Genomic DNA, 18,961 nt, shown 5'->3' with positions numbered 1-18,961 from the left:
TTTCCAGACTTCAGCTACAGATACTCACAAGGGGAGTGGAAGTTTTAGAAATTGGTGGCAGGCTTGTCTACTCAACGTGTTCTTTTAATCCAATAGAAAATGAAGCAGTGGTTGGATCTCTTCTCAGTAGAAGTCAAGGTAAGTTTCTCCATCAAGTCCTCATTTTGTGTATATCCACCATTTGCTGTTGGATTATCACTTATATTGTTTTAATTTTCATAATTGCGTTTACACGTTTTCCATTCTTCATGATTTTCCCACATTGTCAGCAAGGCAACAATCAAGCTTTATTAGTGCACTTTGGTACGCAGCAAGAAAACTTGACCCCTGCCACTGATCTGTTTCAGCAAAGATACTCAAATCTGTTGACAGTGCTGTACATACATTGCTGTTTACAGTGCTGTGCTGTATCACAGGGTCTGAATTCTAAGCTGTGTCAGTACTTATTAGACTGGATATATTCTTGCAAATACATGCATGTGTTAGGGTATTAAATGTTCATATGCATGCCTTTCATACATCGTAAGATAACAGGACTGTATTTTCTGAGAACCTTCGAAAGTCTGAATTTTTTACAAATTAACACAAACCTGTAATAGGCCCTGAAACACAACTCTGGAGAACAGGTCTGTACAGTTACGTTTTGGACTGCATCCTCAGCATTGGATACTGTGAGAAATTACTGAAATATTACATGACTGCACACAGTCATGCACTTTCATACCTGATACAGGCATATGAAGAAAAGCTCGTAGATCTTATTATTACCACACAGGTCATGTGACACAGGCCTGTAGCCTATTACAGGGACAGATCAAGGTCTGTTACAAGCATGATCTTTACTCTGCCTGTAGATTTCATGCTGCGTACTGCTATGCATGTCCAGAAACACAGAGAGAAAATATCTGTGAAGGCCTAAGGGGAAATAGGCTCTCTTTAGAGTTAACAGTGTGCCATTAAAGAAGGTGAAATACCCCCAGTCCCAAGCCCAGGAAGCATAAACAATAAAGTAGGCCTGATATCGTGAAATGTGCCTTGCTTGCTCCACAGAGGGCGCACACCCATTGATATATATACATGTATGTATGCTTACATCTTCCCAACATCCATTGCAGGTGCCATGGAACTGGTTGACTGTTCTCATGAGCTGCCAAATCTCAAAAGAATTCCTGGTGTTACCACTTGGAAAGTAAGTTCTGAAATGACCTTTCATTAGATTCTTGCCTGTGTGCATCAACATCAATGCATTCCACGAATCAAAGACACAAGGAGAAATTATATTGGACCAGTCAAGACAAGTTGAACCCTCTGATATTTCAATCCAGTCTATCTGCTGACAAGAAATCATTTTGATGATTATAACAAAACATCCAGAAAATCTTATGGTCATTTAAGCTTCTTCATTCAACGCAAAAAATAACAGTGAACGATTTCACCTCTCTGGCAGCCGTTTGAAGTATTTTTAAAAAGATTTTTGTTATTTTAAATCAAAGACTGGTTTATAATTTTGTTTTTCCACATTCACAGGTAATGAATGAAAATGGCAAAGTCTTTCCCGGCTATGAAGATGTACCTAATAAGAACAAAAAGAGGATAAAACAATCAATGTTTCCCACCACAGATGTTGATAAATTGAACTTAGACAGATGGTAGGTGTGGCTATGCAGTATGTATATTTTCCACTTCAGTCAGTTTCCATACTGATGATCAAACAATTTCAAAATTGGTATTGTTCTGTCTTTCAATCAAATCTGACCTTAAAGTTTTTTTTGTAAAACTTTACTTTTTTTGAGCATTGTTAAACACAGATAGGTCAGGATAAAATTGCAGTCATGGAAGATTTGTGACCCATGTCTGGAACATCTCTCTCAAAGACTTTACACCTTTATACTTATGACTGATGTATATTCTGCCTGTTTCTTGTAGTGTAGCTTCTTCAGGCTTTTTACCATCAATAGTTGTGCATTCATGGTATCGTTGTGATAGCTGAGCAAACCTGATGTGAAAAGAATATCTTACAACAATATAGGCCACAAGTAACACACTCTCTCTCTCTCTCTCTCTCTCTCTCTCTCTCTCTCTCTCTCTCTCTCTCTCTCTCTCTTTCTCTCAGTATTCGTCTGTTACCCCACCATCAGGACAGTGGAGGTTTCTTCATTGCAGTTCTGCAAAAAGTCAGTGGGTTGCCGTGGACAAGAGAGTCAAAGCAAAGTAAAGAGACTGGTAAGAGGCAGAGAATCAGTCCAGTGACATTGATATCTATCATAGCATTGATTGAAAAGATATTGTATTTAATCCTCATATGGTTCTCATTTTGCATCAAAGACACATTTCTATAAATGAGAACAGACTTGGGAAGACAATAGTAATCCCTTTGTATCATTCACGTGTGATCATATACTTTGAATTACTGGTGTCTAGTACTTTTTGCTTTTGTGCATTTTTTTGTCTTAGTGGTGTTCACACTCAATACTTGAATTCTGTGTCAAACATGTGATAAAATTAATATGTGTACATCAAAATTTATCTGTTGATATTGTTGGTAGATCTCCTTCACTTATACTACCGGTACTGTCATGAGCATCCTAACAAGTATTGTTTACCGTCATGTTTTCAGATTCCACAGAGACTGACGGTTCAATGACAGATGTGCAAGATGACAGTTCAAGAAGAAAATATAATGGGTAATGTCTGTATAAACTTCATAAATAGAGATTTGTCCACTGATATGTAGAAAGAATGAAGTAAATTTTGGAAAACACAATTTTCTGTGATATTCATATCAGTGTTATACTATATATTATTTCTATTGCCTTGACCTATTTGGTTCTGTTGTTCAAGGCAAGCTTCTGTACTGATAATATAAACTATCTAATAATTGTCTATGACAGTAGAAGACCAATATCTCCTTAAATATTATGTTCATATTAGTGATTCAGTATAATTTTTTGACTTGACTGCAAGAGACACAGGTCAGGTTTCCCTCTCTTATTTTCAAGTCCAGCCAACTAAACTAATTTCAGTGTTTCGTTTTGTTTATCAGACCACCTAGGAAAAAACCTCGCTTTGAAGGGTACAAAGAAGACCCGTTCATATTCTTCAAGGAAGACGAGCAACTTTGGCCATTGATGAAGTAAGCCATCTCTCACATACCTGTTTACCTGTTGTGTGCGAATAATCCTTGTTCATATTGTTTGCAATTCATCTCATGCGTTATTGATGCTCAAGATTTGTGATTATGAATGAAATTTTGAAATCATACATGATCTGATTTTTAGCTGTAAAAGAGTGATATATTTAGCTCATATTTGGTTTTATATATAAATACCAAAAAGAGCTTATATGATGAGTCTGAGTGGCGTCTGTGTCTGTATATTTGTGGGTATGTGCGGATGTATGTCCGTCACACACAAAGGCTCCCATACCGCCAAAGCTACCGTCTCAGTATTTGGTGTACAGATAGATGTAGGGGTTGAGATGTGAATTTGTTCAAATGAACACATCAGTGTCAAAAATGTGCAAATGAGGTAAGAAAAAGGGAAATTCTGCAAATGTTCATGAGTGGCCGCATGCCAATGGCTGAAGCAGGATACTCCACTGACCTCTAGTCATTTCCTGTCATTGTTTATGAACTGTTACATATTAACAGACCTGCTCAAACTAAGGGACAGACCATTAGATCTTGGGAGGGGGTGGCCTCAATGAAATTGTGAACATTTTTTTTTACAACTGTAAATTTCTAAAAATAAATTTTTCCAAATGAGAAAAGCTGTGCTAATATTTTTTACTAAGTAAATTTCAGATTTATAATTTTTTTAGTTGGACGCTGTCTGAGATACAATGTACATCCATATCACTAGCGCAAATAAGATTGCGTGCTGTAACTACTTATGGCCCAGTGATTCATATTGCTGATAGATTTCGTGAAGTGTTGCAGATCATCTTTTGACAAGCTGAGAAGCTGTTTGCAAAAAATGTGGTGAAATTTCAATATTTGTGTTTTTAGGACAATTTTTGCCCTTTTTTGATCAAAACATCAAGTTCTCTGTAGCAGTATGTCAAACTTCTGTCATTCTTGTTGTTTTTCTGGTTGTACTGTGCAGAAATTATTGTCATAACATCAACGTAGAATTTTCCTGCACTGAACAAATAGAAACAACATTTATTGTTGATCTTTGGTAGCCATACTGGTATGTACCAATTCTGATCAAATGTGAGCGACACCGTATAATTGTGGTATTTTTTAGAATATAGAAACATTTCGAAATCATACATGTTATGATTTTATCTGTAAAAAGGTAATGTATTTTAAAATATAAAAAATCGAAGTTTTCATCGTAGAATTTTGTGACAGCAAAACATACACTATTATTTCAGTATACTGGTGGAACTTTAAACACTCACCAAATTCATATAAATCTGATTTATATTTAAATTACCTTCAATCGGTCACATTAGAAGGTGTAATTCACAGTTCTCATAAAATTTTCTGAAGAAACTCTCGTTTTTACAGTTGAATGTTTGAAACATAAACTTTTTTTAATAGGTACAGCTTACCAAAAGTCTCTGTAGGAATCAGGGTCTTCTAGTCTCCTGTGTAATGAATATTTACTGTAATAAATGTTATGATTCATGAAGTGTAAGAAATGGTGACTCACTGGGGGGCGTGTTTCGTTTCCAGAGAATTCTACAAGATTCCAGACTCCTTTCCACACACTCAGCTCCTTACAAGATGTGAGACTGGTAAGAAGAGAACAGTGTATCTTGTCAATAAAGCCATCAAGGACATTATCACAAATAATCATGACAAGCTGAAGGTAAACTCAATGTCACATGTCTGTCTAATAAATCATGTAAAACTTGTACGTATCTCTTGATACCGCATGGAATGTTGACATGGCTTTCTATGTGTCATGATGATGCATCTAGTCAGAGGAAATTTCTATTGAAAACCATTTACCATGGTAGCAGAGAAGTTCAGTGTGTCATTTATCTTCTAAAATAGCAGAGGGAAATTGACTCAAAATCCCGTGATGGTCCCTGGACCAGTAACAATTTAAGTCCAGTGGTTCTTACATGTATATCTAGTTTGTTAGTCGTGCATCCATAATTTAATATACAGATGCAAAAGTAATCCATGGTTTGTCAGACCAGTGTTATGGTAAAAGTTGATGACCTGAGGAAGAAATTTTGTAATTTTGGACATCAAACCTCTTGATTTCAGCACAAGACCAATCCAATGTTGCTTTACACCATGTCTTCCTAATCACTGCTGAAAGTGACAGATTGTATGCCAGCATTCTTGTTAGTCCTTTGGGCCTTTGGCCCAAAGTACTAATGTGATGACGCGGCCTCTGTTGTTGCATACAGTGGGCCGTATGCTGTGGACCCAGGTATCTCGGAAACGCTTCAGTAACTTTTTCTGAAATTTGGTCTGGTGGTCATTTTGGCATGTATCTCAAATGGTCTTTTTTCTTTTTTTGATTGAATCATTTTAAAGTCACTTTTTTAGCTTTTTTGTGAAAACCACTATTTTCAATTTTTCCTCAAAACCACTGATTTGATTATTGTGATATTTGGCATGGGTGTTCGTATAGTTGAAATGCCGTCAGAAATGTTCAAAATTTGGTGATACATGCCTTGTATTATTTTAAACAATATTTTTATCCATTTTTATTTATATTACTTGATTTTGACTCGCTTTCGTTAAAGCTACCGTCTGCGCATGCGCACAACTCTAGGACAAAAATCTGAGTTGAGAATCGAATCGGACGCCATCTTGTTTCTCGATGTGGGCACATTTTGACTTTGTGAACGTTTCACTGTGCATTTCAATATATTCTATAGTTATGACGTTGACAGTTATGCACTTTTGCGGCTGTCGTGTATTTTTTGGTACGAAAGGCGCCTTTGATCAACTGAAGAATGATGGTACCGGCAGGCATATCAGTTCTACTGAGGAAGTAATCCACTGGCCCGCATAGGTCAGGGACTCACTTAGGGGAGAACCACTTGATTTGTGGGGGGGGGGGGGGTATGGAGGATTTTGAGAAAAAAAATTGTCACCAGGTGAAATAAAAGAAAAAAAAAAAGCCTGTAATGGCTTGAGAAAAAAATTCTCATAACAGACAGAAATAAATAAAAATGGAATTGTCATAATGCAGTTGAAATGAGCAAAATTTTGGAAATTCATTCTCATGTGTTCTTTGCTAGCATGCTGCCATAGGCAGCGCAAATGTTTTTACCACAAGCAATTCTCATGTGTTTTTTTCCCCAGCACTTATGATATAAGCATTCACTACTTTACACCTCAGTGCACTCGATGTTTTCCTTCCCTTTTCTGACCCAAGAAATCATATTTCTGGATTTCTGTTGCAATATCTCAATGGTACAGGCAATATCTAGATGGGACTATTTGACTTCTGTACATTGTGAAAATTGAAAACACAAGACAGGATCGGGAGTCAATAAACTAGTGTAAAAACCAATATATTATTCTCTCAACATAAATATGTTAGAAAGATTACAAGTTGTCAAAGAAAAATTGAGGAACAACAAATATAATGAAATACAATGTGTGAGCCTTGTTTCTCAGACCACAAAAGATAACATCTCCCCTGAGAACTTAAAAGGAATTGACTGTTATAAAGAAAAGCAGGTATAGTACTGATCACTGTTGATTTGCCAAAAAAGTGTTCTATAATTTAAAGTTGTATATATACTAGACTTTCCATTTTGTTTTCATTCATTGGAATGTAAAATGAATATATAAAACCATCCTGTGATATGTGAAACACTGGCTTAAATTTGAAAAATTGCACTGCTACTCCATTTGATAAAAAAATTGATGCAGGTGTGACAGTTGAAATTAAAAAATGCTGTCTCTCTGACAAAAAAAGTTCCCATACCCACTTCCTGCATACCCCCCCCCCCCGAAATCAAATGGGTCTCTCCTTAATATGCGCATGCGCATATAACAAGTTAGCGTTGTATTGCAAGGTTGAAAAATCAAACCGACGCTGTCTTGTTTCTCGGTCTTGTGCGAATTTTGACGTTTTGAAGCTTTTAGCATTTATTTGATGATATTTTGTAAATATGAAGTTCACGGTGATTGTATTTTTGTTGCTGTCATGTATTTTTTTGGCACGAAACGCTCCTTCGTTACCGGCGAATCTATTGCTTTAGCGAGGCAATCCCACCGGCGGCCCGTTAGTAATAGCTGGGTGAGAGCATGGAGGTGAGAGCGAGAGGTGAGAGCGAGAGAATTCGCTCTGTCCTTCTACCTCCATGTCATAACAAACTAGCGTCGTTTTATGTTGATGTACTGTCCTTTCGACACAGCGATAACCTTAAGTTTTCTGTTGCTTATTTTGGGTAATTTCGACAGTTGTGCAATGATTTTGACATCATTGTTGAAGACAGTGTGTGCTTTAGACTGTCGACAGTCCTCGTGCCTTCTTTTGACCGGATCCGGAGTCACTTGTAGTAATCCAACGTAGGCGATCGAGCGCCGAAGCATCATTGTTGAAGACAGTGTGTGCTTTAGACTGTCGACAGTCCTCGTGCCTTCTTTTGACCGGATCCGGAGTCACTTGCGGTAGTAATCCAACGTAGGCGATCGAGCGCCGAAGGCGCAAGGTCGAGTGCCGAAGGCACGAGCTTGTATAAATACCGAAAGCTACGCGAGACCAAGCAGTACAAGCGACTGGCGAGAGTCTATGTGTGCTTATGTTGACCGATTTACGCGCACTTCAGAATCACGGCATAATCCGACATGGTAATTTGGCATGATCATCAGATCATACATGATCCGAGATTGCACTTTAGCAAGGTCACGATAACTAATGTTGTTTGTTTCACTGTGGTTTAATACCTATGGGCATTTCCACTAAAGAGACTATTAGATTTCCCTAAAGCTATTAGAATCTCCTGGCTACTTTGAAATCGTGCACTGGCATGCATGTAGTTGTCAACATCACTATGCTTGAATGTAGTAGACTCTTACTATGAATATATCGACTGTCACTGCATATTGCATATGTGTGCAAGTCACTCCATATCATATCAAAAAATGTTGTATTGCGACGTTTGAGCTGCCACAAGCCAGAATTTACAGTTTATGAGAAATATCTTACATGTAAAACTCAGTTCTACTGTGAACAAAATGCAAGCTATGTTGCTTAACTATGGTGAATAACATAATATTTTGTACCTATCACCGTGTCAGAAAATCAGAAGGAAACAACCACTCAGACAAACTCTGGTCAGGATGATACTGTCCAATTTTAATATGTCTCTCGGCACACACTAGATACTCATGACTGTAAAACAACATTTCCATATAATTGTATATTCAGTTTTTACCTTCTCGTGTCTATTTATAGACAGAGAAGGTATTAGAGTTGAAAACCAATATGCTGCTGTCAAGAACTTCCGTCTGTCAAGACTTCCGTCTGTCAAGATCCGTTGACGTCATGCCATTGTGATGGGTCATATCATAAACTGGTGGGGGTGTTCATGGCTCAGGTTGAGGTGTGGGAGAACGATTTTGAGCTATGACAAAAATCAAAAGGGACTTAGCGGCATAGCCACAGTGTTAAGCCTTTCTCCAAGGTTTCTTAGTTGACTACAATCTATTACAGACTACTGAGCTGACGTTAGGGGTACTCACTTTGTGTTTGCTCACTCTGTGAGCGCTAGTGTTTGGTACTGAGTTGCGTGGATATCCCCTCATGTCCTCACGTGATCTGGGCCTGTTGCATAAACTGCAGAGATGATCACATGCCTCCGAGTCTGAAAACTGTCATTGTGTAAGCCTGTCGGCATTTTCCTTGCATTTTTTCTCATTTAATTTTGCAAAATATCGGCGAGTACCTCAATATTTCAAGATAACCCTTTCTTCCCAATCGTTTCCTGGAGTTTCAGAGTCATATGAACGAAAATGAGTGAAAGTTTTAGACAGGAAAATCGGACGTCGGCCATGTTCAATGTTTACAGTACAATCAGAAGTTTACGTGGAGGAATTAACCAACAAACACAGGAGTGTTCATGATGCCCGCCCTCTAGAGGCAGACCTTCCTATATGAAGTACCACATTTGATGCTTGTGGAAAGCTTGACCACACAATGGAGCATTTAAACTTTTAGAAAATGACAAACTGAATAAGAAGGTATTCAGAAAATGTCAAATACTGAGGAAAAATGCGCAAATATTCAAAATAAACAGGTTAACTGATTGGTCAGCTATAAAAAACAATGAAAATGTTTATGATCAAAAGTTTTTGAGATGCGCACATTTTAACAAATACAGAAATTATTAACATTATAAATATAAGACCAAACTATTTTTTCAGGGATGGGACAGGTTGGAAATGAGGGGTGAGAGACAAAGGCACTCCTATTGCTGCATGTGGATGCAGCCACACCATTTCATTTACAGCATACTTATTCACTGTGTTGTGTTCAAGTTCCATATTGTACTGACTGTCATACAAGGATAACATAAGCAAATCAAATCAAATTAGAAAAGGATCGATGCTGTTGTGTGGATTTTGCTGAACATGGCTGATATTTCGCCCTATATATTTGGTATCCAGCAAAGGCATATTTTGATGTAAAGTCAAAATTAACACTACATTGCTGACAATATATTTTACCGTTTCTGCATAAATTTTTTTTTAAAATTATAGTATATTAGTACTTCAAACAGATTAACAGTTATCGTGATGTCAACCCATAATTTTACATCACAAAGACTGTAATTCTGCCAATTTTTTTTGTTTTTCAGTCATTTTATAAATTTTGCACTGCACAAGATGATTGAACAAATTGCAATGTTTGAATTTGTAAACTCAAAGAATAAAAATCCTTTGGTCACAAATTAAATTATTTTTTGAAAAGAAATTTACTCTTAAACACTTTTAGCATATATTCTTTACACGGTCATGTATTTCAAAGGCATGTATTTCAAGGAAAATATGCCTATTAAAAACAGTAATTTCTTCACTTTCAATTTTTTTTCAATACTATGACAATTATCAGCCATGAGGTAAACACAAGACCAGATAAGCGTTTTTCATCATTTCCACAGGACTCTTTGGAAAATCCATTAAAAACAGTTAAAAGTGACTGGAAATGATCACTTGGTATACATTTAATTTACAGATGCCAGGTTGTGTATTTCACATGCACTCAGGTCAGTAAGGAAGTGCGTCATTACTATTTTGGACTGTTAATTCTTATTTCTGAATTCTTTAACTTTTTAGCTCCGCTGTCAGCGACGCGGAGCTTATCAAATAGGTTGATTTTCCGTCGTCGTCCGTCGTCCGTCGTCCGTCGTCCGTCGTCGTCGTCGTCGTCGTCGTCCGTCAACAATTGCCTTCTCCTCTGAAACTGCAAGTCCAATTGCTTTGAAATTTTATATGCAGTTCACTTGGGGTGACCACACTTAAGTTTGTTCAAGTCGTGGTGAAATTTGCATATTTGTATTTTTGGGGCAATTTTTGGTGTTTTTGGTAAAAAAATCTTCTTCTCTGAAACCGCTTGTCCGATTGCTTTGAAATTTGATATGCAGTTTACATAGGGTGACTTCAGTCAGATTTGTTCAAATCGTGGTGAAATTTGCATATTTGTATTTTGAAGGCAATTTTTGTCATTTTTGGTAAAAAAATCTTTAAAAATCTTCTTCTTCAAAACTACCAGTCAGATAGCTTTGATATTTGGTACATATGTCCCTAGGGATGATCTATTTGAGATTTGTTCAAATTGTGCAGAAATATGCAAATTTGCATTTTTTAGGCAATTTTTGCCATTTTTGGTCAAAAAATGTATTTCTCAAAAAGTACTGGTCTAATAGTTTTGAAATTTGTTATACACGTTTCTATAGATGAACTGAGTAATATATATTGATTTTCTGATGAAATCTGAAATTTTGTATTTTTGGGGCAATTTTCGCCATTTTTGGTCAAAAAATGTGTATTTCCAAAACTATCTATCTGATAGCTTTGAAATTTGGTATTCAGGTTCCTACAGATAAACTACATGATATTTATTGAAATTGTGATGAAATCTGCAATTTTGTATTTTTTGGGCAATTTTTGCCATTTTTGGTCAAAAAATGTGGATTTCCAAAACTACTCATCTGATAGCTTTGCAATTTGGTATACAGGTTTTTACAGATCACCTTAATGACATTTGTTGAAATTATGATGAAATCTGCAATTTTGTAATCTTGGGGCAATTTTTGCCATTTTTGGTCAAAAAAAGTGTTTCTCAAAAATTAGTGGTCTGATAGCTTTGAAATTTGGTATACAGGTTTCTACGGATGAGTTCAGTAATATATAATGAATTTCTGATGAAATCTGTAATTTTGTATTTTGGGGGCAATTTTTGCCATTTTTGGTCAAAACGTGTATTTCCAAAACTACTCATCCGATAGCTTTGAAATTTGGTATACAGGTTTCTATAGATGAACTAAATGATATTTATTAAAAAATAATGATGAAATCTGCAATTTTGAATTTTTGGGGCAATTTTTCCCATTTTTGGTCAAAAAATGTGTTTCTCAAAAAAAGTACTGGTCTAACAGCTTTGAAATTTGGTATACAGGTTTCTATAGATGAAGTTATGAACTAAATTTGATCTCTTGAAATTATGATGAAATCTGCAATTTCATTTTTTGGGGCAATTGTTGCCATCTTTGGTCAGAAAATTTTATTCTCAAAAACTACTCATCAGATAGCTTTGGTTGACATGTTCTTAGGGATGATCCGATGTGATATATTCAAAGTATGATGAAATCTTCAATTGTGTATTTTTGCAGCTTATTTTAGCCACTTTTTTCTGGCCTCTGCATTGAGCTATCAAAGATTTCCACCTTCCTAATCAACATGTGTAAAAAATAGTTATTCTCTACATAAACACAGCGGAGCTATATCGGCCGCTAGGTCGCTTGTTTCCACATTGAACTATCTATCTTTAGGCAGTTTATACTGTAGCTTAGAATTTTTTTGATTGATGTATTTAATGATCTTTTGGGTTCTTTGGGTCCATATCCCACCTCATGCCCCTACATCATCAACTATTTACCAACAACTCCATGCCAACAACCAATTACCTGACCTGGCCACACATTAGAGAAGGTACAGCGTCATTGACGGTATTTTTATATTTAGTTTGCTTTTCACCATATTCTATGTCCTTCCCTGCACTACATAATTCAAAATTAAATATTGTTTTTGGCCTATACATACTTGAGGGGTAAGCTTATTTAGTCTCATACATTAAAGATGCACTGTTGACCTTCAGAGTCCAAACTTTTTATCATTGTATTGTAGATAGGTGTACACTCCAAATACTAAGTACAAGTGTGGTGAGTGTAACAAGCAAATGTTTTTTAGTCAATGGCCCAAATTTATTTTCTATTTGATGGACAATAAATACATGTGTAATCAATGCCAACCATCCAGTTTAAGTAATTTGGTTTAGATTAGCCATTGTCCATTATATTACAATAGTTTGTGGCTAAATTTTCTCCCCTTCTGTATCATATAAGTTCACCGTTTCCTGTTTTAGATATTGTTGATCCTATTGAGTTCCATCTCTTATTCTTGATTCACTTTCACATTAACTTTCATTTATGTCCAAACAATTTGACTTTTTGCCAGATTGCACATTTATGGCAAATAATAAACAGTAAGGAGGCACACAGGACGTCGGTGCCCCCGGGCCCCATGTTTCTTTTTGAATTAATGTGTTTTCCTTGCTACAGTGGAATTTGATTGAGTGTCCGGTTTGCCTTGCAGAGCTCGACGAGTCTACATGTTGCTTATCATTAGAAAAGTAAACATTTGCAACAAATTGAGTCTTCGTCTTTGGTTGGTGTTAGATTACAGCGCGCGGCAAACGTTTCCCATACACTGTCTCGTCACGATCACTGCAGTCGTTTCAGCATGTCACTGACAACAAGCATAACACTGCACTACATGCACATCATCAGTTTTTATTCCTTTGTGCCCTGTGGGCACAAAGTACTAATGTGATGACGCGGCCTCTGTTGTTGCATACAGTGGGCCGTATGCTGTGGACGCAGGTATCTCAGAAACGCTTCAGTAACTTTTTCTGAAATTTGGTCTGGTGGTCACTTTGGCATGTATCTCAAACGGTCTTTTTCTTTTTTGATTGAATCATTTTAAAGTCACTTTTTTAGCTTTTTTGTGAAAACCACTATTTTCAATTTTTCCTCAAAACCACTGATTTGATTATTGTGATATTTGGCATGGGTGTTCGTATAGTTGCAATGCCGTCAGAAATGTTCAAAATTTGGTGATACATGCCTTATATTATTTAAACAATATTTTATCCATTTTTATTTATATTTACTTGATTTTGCCTCGCTTTCGTTAAGCTACCGTCTGCGCATGCGCACAATTCTAGGACAATTCTGAGTTGAAGAATCGAATCGGACGCCATCTTGTTTCTTGGTGTTGGTACATTTTTTACGTCGTGAACGTTTCACTGTGTGTTTCAATATGTTCTATAGTTATGAGGTTGACAGTGATGCACTTTTGCGGCTGTCGTGTATTTTTTGGTACGAAAGGCGCCTTTGATCAACTGAAGAATGATGGCCTCCGTAGGCGATAAACACCGGTACCGGCAGGCATATCAGCTCTACTGAGGAAGCAATCCACTGGCCCGTATAGGTCAGGGGCTCACTTAGGGGAAAACCACATGATTTCCGGGGGGGGGGGGGGGGGTATGGAGGATTTTGAGAAAAAAAATGTCACCAGGTCAAATAAAAGAAAAAAATTAAGCCTGTTAATGGCTTTAGAAAAAAAAATTCTCATAACAGACAGAAATAAAAAAGGAATTGTCACAATGCAGTTGAAATGAGCAAAATTTTGGAAACTTCATCCTCATGTATTCTTTGCTGGCATGCTGCCATAGGCAGCGCAAATGTTTTTACCACAAGCAATTCTTATGTTTGTTTTTTTTTCAGCGCTCACGATATAAGCATTCACTACTTTACACCTCAGTGCACTCGATGTTTCCCTTCCCTTTTCTGACCCAAGAAATCATATTTCAGGATTTCCGTTGCAATATCTCAATGGTATAGGCAATATCTAGATGGGACTATTTGACTTCTGTAAATTGTGAAAATTTAAAACACAAGACAGGAGTCAATAAACTAGTGTTAAAACCAATACATTATTCTCTCAATATAAATATGTTAGAAAGATTACAAGTTGACAATGAAAAATTGAGGAACAACAAATATAAAGAAATACAATGTGTGAGCCTTGTTTCTCTGACCACAAAAGATAACATCCCCCCCCCTGAGAACTTAAAAGGAATTGACTATTTTAAAGAAAAGCAGGTATAGTACTGATCACAGTTGATTTGCCAAAAAAGTGTTCTACAATTGAAAGTTGTATATATTCTAGACTTTCCATTTTCTTTTCATTTGTTGGAATGTAAAATGAATACATAAAACCATCCTGTGATATATGAAACAGTGGCTGAAATTTGAAAATTCACTGCTACTCCATTTGAAAAAAAAATTGATGCAGGTCTGACAGTAGAAATAAAAAAATGCTGTCTCTCTGACAAAAAAAAAAATTCCTGCATACCCCCCCCCAAATCAAATGGGTCTCCCCTTAATATGCGCATGCGCATATAACAAGTTAGCATTGTTTTTGAAAAATCAAACCGACGCCATCTTGTTTCTCGCGTCTGGTGCGAATCTTGACGTTTTTGGGGGTTTTTAGCGTGTATTTGATTCTGTTTTGTAAATATGAAGTTCACAGTGATGGTACTTTTGTTGCTGTCATGTATTTTTTGGCACGAAACGCTCCTTCGATAGACTGAAGAATGGTGGCCTCCGTACTCGGTACTCCCCACTGGACCCCAGTACCATTGCTTCAGCGAGGCAATCCCAACGGCGGCCCGTACTAATAGCTGGGTGAGAGCGAGGGAACGCTCTGTCCTTCTACCTCCATGTCATAACAAACTAGCGTCGTTTTATGTTGATGTACTGTCCTTTCGACATAGCGATAACTTTTAGTTTTCTGTTGCTTATTAGTCCCCACGGACACCGTCCGGGGGGACTTATAGGTTTGGTCATGTCCGTGCGTGCGTCCGTGCGTGCGTCCGTCCGTCCGTCCGTCCGTGCGTCCGTCCGTCCGTTCACGCAGATATCTCTGAGATGCCTGGAGCGATTTCATTCAAACTTGATACAAGGATTACTTCATATGTCATACAGATGCACGTCAATTTGTTTTGTGATACGATCCAATATGGCCGCCAGGCGGCCATTTTATTACGATTTTTTCATGTACAGAGCCATAACTCAGGCATGTTCCAACCGATTTTATTCAAAGTTGGTACAAGGACATTGACCAATGTCATACAGATGCACGTCAATTTGTTTTGTGATACGATCCAATATGGCCGCCAGGCGGCCATTTTATTACGATTTTTTCATGTACAGAGCCATAACTCAGGCATGTTTCGACCGATTTTATTCAGAGTTGGTACAAGGACATTGACCAATGTCATAGATATGCACATCAATTTGTTTTGTGATACGATCCAATATGGCCGCCAGGCGGCCATTTTATTACGATTTTTTCATGTACAGAGCCATAACTCAGGCACGTTTCAACCGATTTTATTCAGAGTTGGTACAAGGACATAGACCAATGTCATAGATATGCACGTCAATTTGTTTTGTGATACAATCCAATATGGCCGCCAGGCGGCCATTTTATTACAATTTTTTCATGTACAGAGCCATAACTCAGGCACGTTTCAACCGATTTTATTCAAAGTTGGTACAAGCTTATTGACAAATGTCATAGCTGTGCACGGCAATTTGTTTTGTGATACGATCCAAAATGGCCGCTGTGCGGCCATTTTATTACGATTTTTTCATGTACAGAGCCCAGTGATCTCCCCAGGATTTTCTGATAGAGTGGCGGCTAATTTGCATAACAATAAATGTAATTGTTATGGTAATGAGTTTCTATTGTTTACCAAAAATTATAGAGTGGCGGCTACCACTCTTTAATAGCTCTGGGGAGAACACTGGAGCCATAACTCAGGCATATCTCAACCGATTTTATTCAAAGTTGGTACAAGGACATTGACCTATGTCATACATATGCACGTAAATCTGTTTTGTGATACGATCCGATATGGCTGCCAGGCGGCCATTTGATTACAATTTTTTCATGTACAGAGCCATTTCTCAGGCATATCCGCATGTTTCGACCAATTTTATTCAAAGTTGGTACAAGGACATCGACCGATGTCATAGCTATGCACATCAATTTGTTTTGTGATGCGATCCAATATGGCCACTGTGCGACCATTTTGTTACGATTTTTTTCATGTCCTGAACCATAACTCAGACATGTATCAAGCGAATTCATTCAAAAGTATTTTTATCACAGACCTAATGAAGAGGACTCTATCCTCTTTGAGGACCTGTAATCAAAATACCCATTAACAAGTGGGGACTGTGTCATCAACGATGACTTGTTTTGGGTAATTTCGACAGTTCTGCATTGATTTTGACATCATTGTTGACTCCGATCGCTAAAGACAGTCTGAGTGTGTGCATGCTTATGTTGACCTAGCCCTTCCTACGATGCTGTGTGTTCCGCTACAGCGAATCGCCCCGCTCACCACAGTCCTGCAAAGACCCGTACGTAGGGTGAGCGGGGCGATTAGCTGTAGCGGAACACGCAGCATCGTACGCAGGGATGTTGACCGATTTACTTAGGAAGTACGCGCACTTCAGAATCACAGCATAATCCGACATGGTATAAATTTGGCATGATCATCAGATCATACATGATCCGAGATTGCACTTCAGCAAGGTCACGATAACTAATGTTGTTTGTTTCACTGTCGTTTAATACCTATATTTCCACTAAAAGACCATTAGAATTTCATCCTTGCTACTTTGAAATCGTGCACTGGCATGCATGTAGTTGTCAACATCACTATGCTTGAATGTAGTAGACTCTTACTATGAATATATCAACTGTCACTGCATATTGCATATGTGTGGAAGTCACTCCATATCATATCAAAAAATGTAGTATTGCGACGTTTGAGCTGCCAGAAGCCAGAATTTACAGTTTACGAGAAAGTTATCTTACATGTAAAACTCAGTTCTACTGTGAACAAAATGCAAGCTATGTTGTATAACTATCGTGAATAGCATAATATTTTGTACCTATCACCGTGTCAGAAAATCAGAAGGAAACAACCAGTCAGACAAACTGTGGTCAGGATGATACTGTCCAATTTTAATATTTGTCTCTCGGCACACACCAGATACTCATGACTGTAAAACAACATTTCCATATAATTGTATATTCAGTTTTTAGCTCCCATAGCCATATGTATATATGGCAATGGAAGCTATTCTTATAGGCTAGGAAAATGTCTGTATGTATGTATGTCTGTATGTCTGTATGTCTGTATGTCTGTATGTCTGTCCGTCAACATCAAAAACTCCAAAACCGCTGCACATTTCATCTTGATATTTGGTGTGTACATGGATGATGGGCTGTAGATGAGATTTTGTTCAAATGAAGTTGTCATTGCCAAAAATATGCAAATTAGTGCCAAAAAAGGCGTTTTTGGTAAAAAATCTCCTTCTTCATAAACGCTGGTCAGACAGCTTTGATATTTGGTATACAGGTCCCTAGGGATAGCCCAACTTGGATTTGTTCAAATTGTGATGAAATATGCAAATCTGTATTTTTAAGGAATTTTTTTGTCATTTTTGGTCAAAAATTTATTTCATCAAAACCGCTCGTCTGACAGCTTTGATATTTGGTATACAGGTCCCTAGGGATAGCCCAACTTGGATTTGTTCAAATTGTAATGAAATAAGCCAATCTGTATTTTTAAGGAATTTTTTGTCATTTTTGGTCAAAAATTTATTTCATCAAAACCGCTCGTCTGACAGCGTTGATATTTGGTATACAGGTCCCTAGGGATAGCCCAACTTGGATTTGTTCAAATTGTGATGAAATAAGCAAATCTGTATTTTTAAGGAATTTTTTTGTCATTTTGGTCAAAAATTTATTTCATCAAAACCGCTCGTCTGACAGCTTTGATATTTGGTATACAGGTTCCTACAGATAAACTAAATATGATATACAGAATATATGATGAAATCTGCAATTTTGTATTTTGGTGCAATTTTTGCCATTTTTGGTCAAAAAATGTGTTTCTCAAAAACTACTTGTCTGATGCCTTTGATATTTGGTATACAGGTTCCTGGGGGTTCTCTTAGTGTGATATAGTGAAATTTGATGAAATCTTCAATTTTTGTATTTTTGGGTCAGTTTTTGCCGTTTTTGGTCAAAATATTTGTTTCTCAAAAGTTACTCATGTGATAGCTTTGATATTTGGTATACATTTTATACATAATTATGATGAAATCATCAATTTTGTATTTTTGCAGCTAATTTTGCCATTTTAGGTCAGGCCATCCTGAAATGAGCTATCAAAGATCTCAACCTTCTTCATCAATACATATGTCACAAAACGTTGCTCTCTTCATAACACAGCAGAGCTCTGTCGACCATTGGGTCGTTTGTTAGCTCCCATAGCCATATGTATATATGTTTACAAGTTTACATTTTATTGAAAATCTCAATAGCCACTGAGCAGATTAGATGAAAAATTAGCATGTAAGTACTTTGGGCTGACCTGAAATGATTGTGCACATCTTGGGTCAGTATCTTGGACTTGCTATTTTTCATGAATTTTTTTGTAATTTTCTCCCATTTTTGGTCAAAAAATCTTCTTCTATGAAACCACAAGTCTGATTGATTTGAAACTTGGTATGGAAGTGCATAGGAGTGACCTTTCTCAAATCTGGGCAAATCGTGGTGAAATTTGCATATTTGCATTTTTTGGCTATTTTTTTCATTTTTGAT

The 18,961-nt window shown here is 37.1% G+C and overlaps 1 protein-coding gene across 2 annotated transcripts in view; it reads left to right on the top strand.

Annotated features, from left to right (window-relative positions):
* Positions 1-18,961, top strand: part of LOC139148194 (RNA cytosine-C(5)-methyltransferase NSUN2-like) — a 66,067-nt gene that overhangs the window by 31,331 nt on the left and 15,775 nt on the right. For both annotated transcript variants that reach the window (XM_070719506.1, XM_070719505.1), the window contains exons 10-16: positions 8-138; positions 1,116-1,189; positions 1,528-1,649; positions 2,114-2,223; positions 2,618-2,684; positions 3,044-3,133; positions 4,682-4,817. In XM_070719506.1, coding sequence (XP_070575607.1) covers positions 8-138; positions 1,116-1,189; positions 1,528-1,649; positions 2,114-2,223; positions 2,618-2,684; positions 3,044-3,133; positions 4,682-4,817 — 730 coding nt within the window. The remainder of the gene's footprint in view (positions 1-7; positions 139-1,115; positions 1,190-1,527; positions 1,650-2,113; positions 2,224-2,617; positions 2,685-3,043; positions 3,134-4,681; positions 4,818-18,961) is intronic.

The sequence above is a fragment of the Ptychodera flava genome, chromosome 13 (genome assembly GCF_041260155.1).
Source record: "Ptychodera flava strain L36383 chromosome 13, AS_Pfla_20210202, whole genome shotgun sequence".
NCBI classification, from domain to species: Eukaryota; Metazoa; Hemichordata; class Enteropneusta; family Ptychoderidae; genus Ptychodera; species Ptychodera flava.
This window is presented reverse-complemented; position numbering and strand designations above follow the sequence as displayed.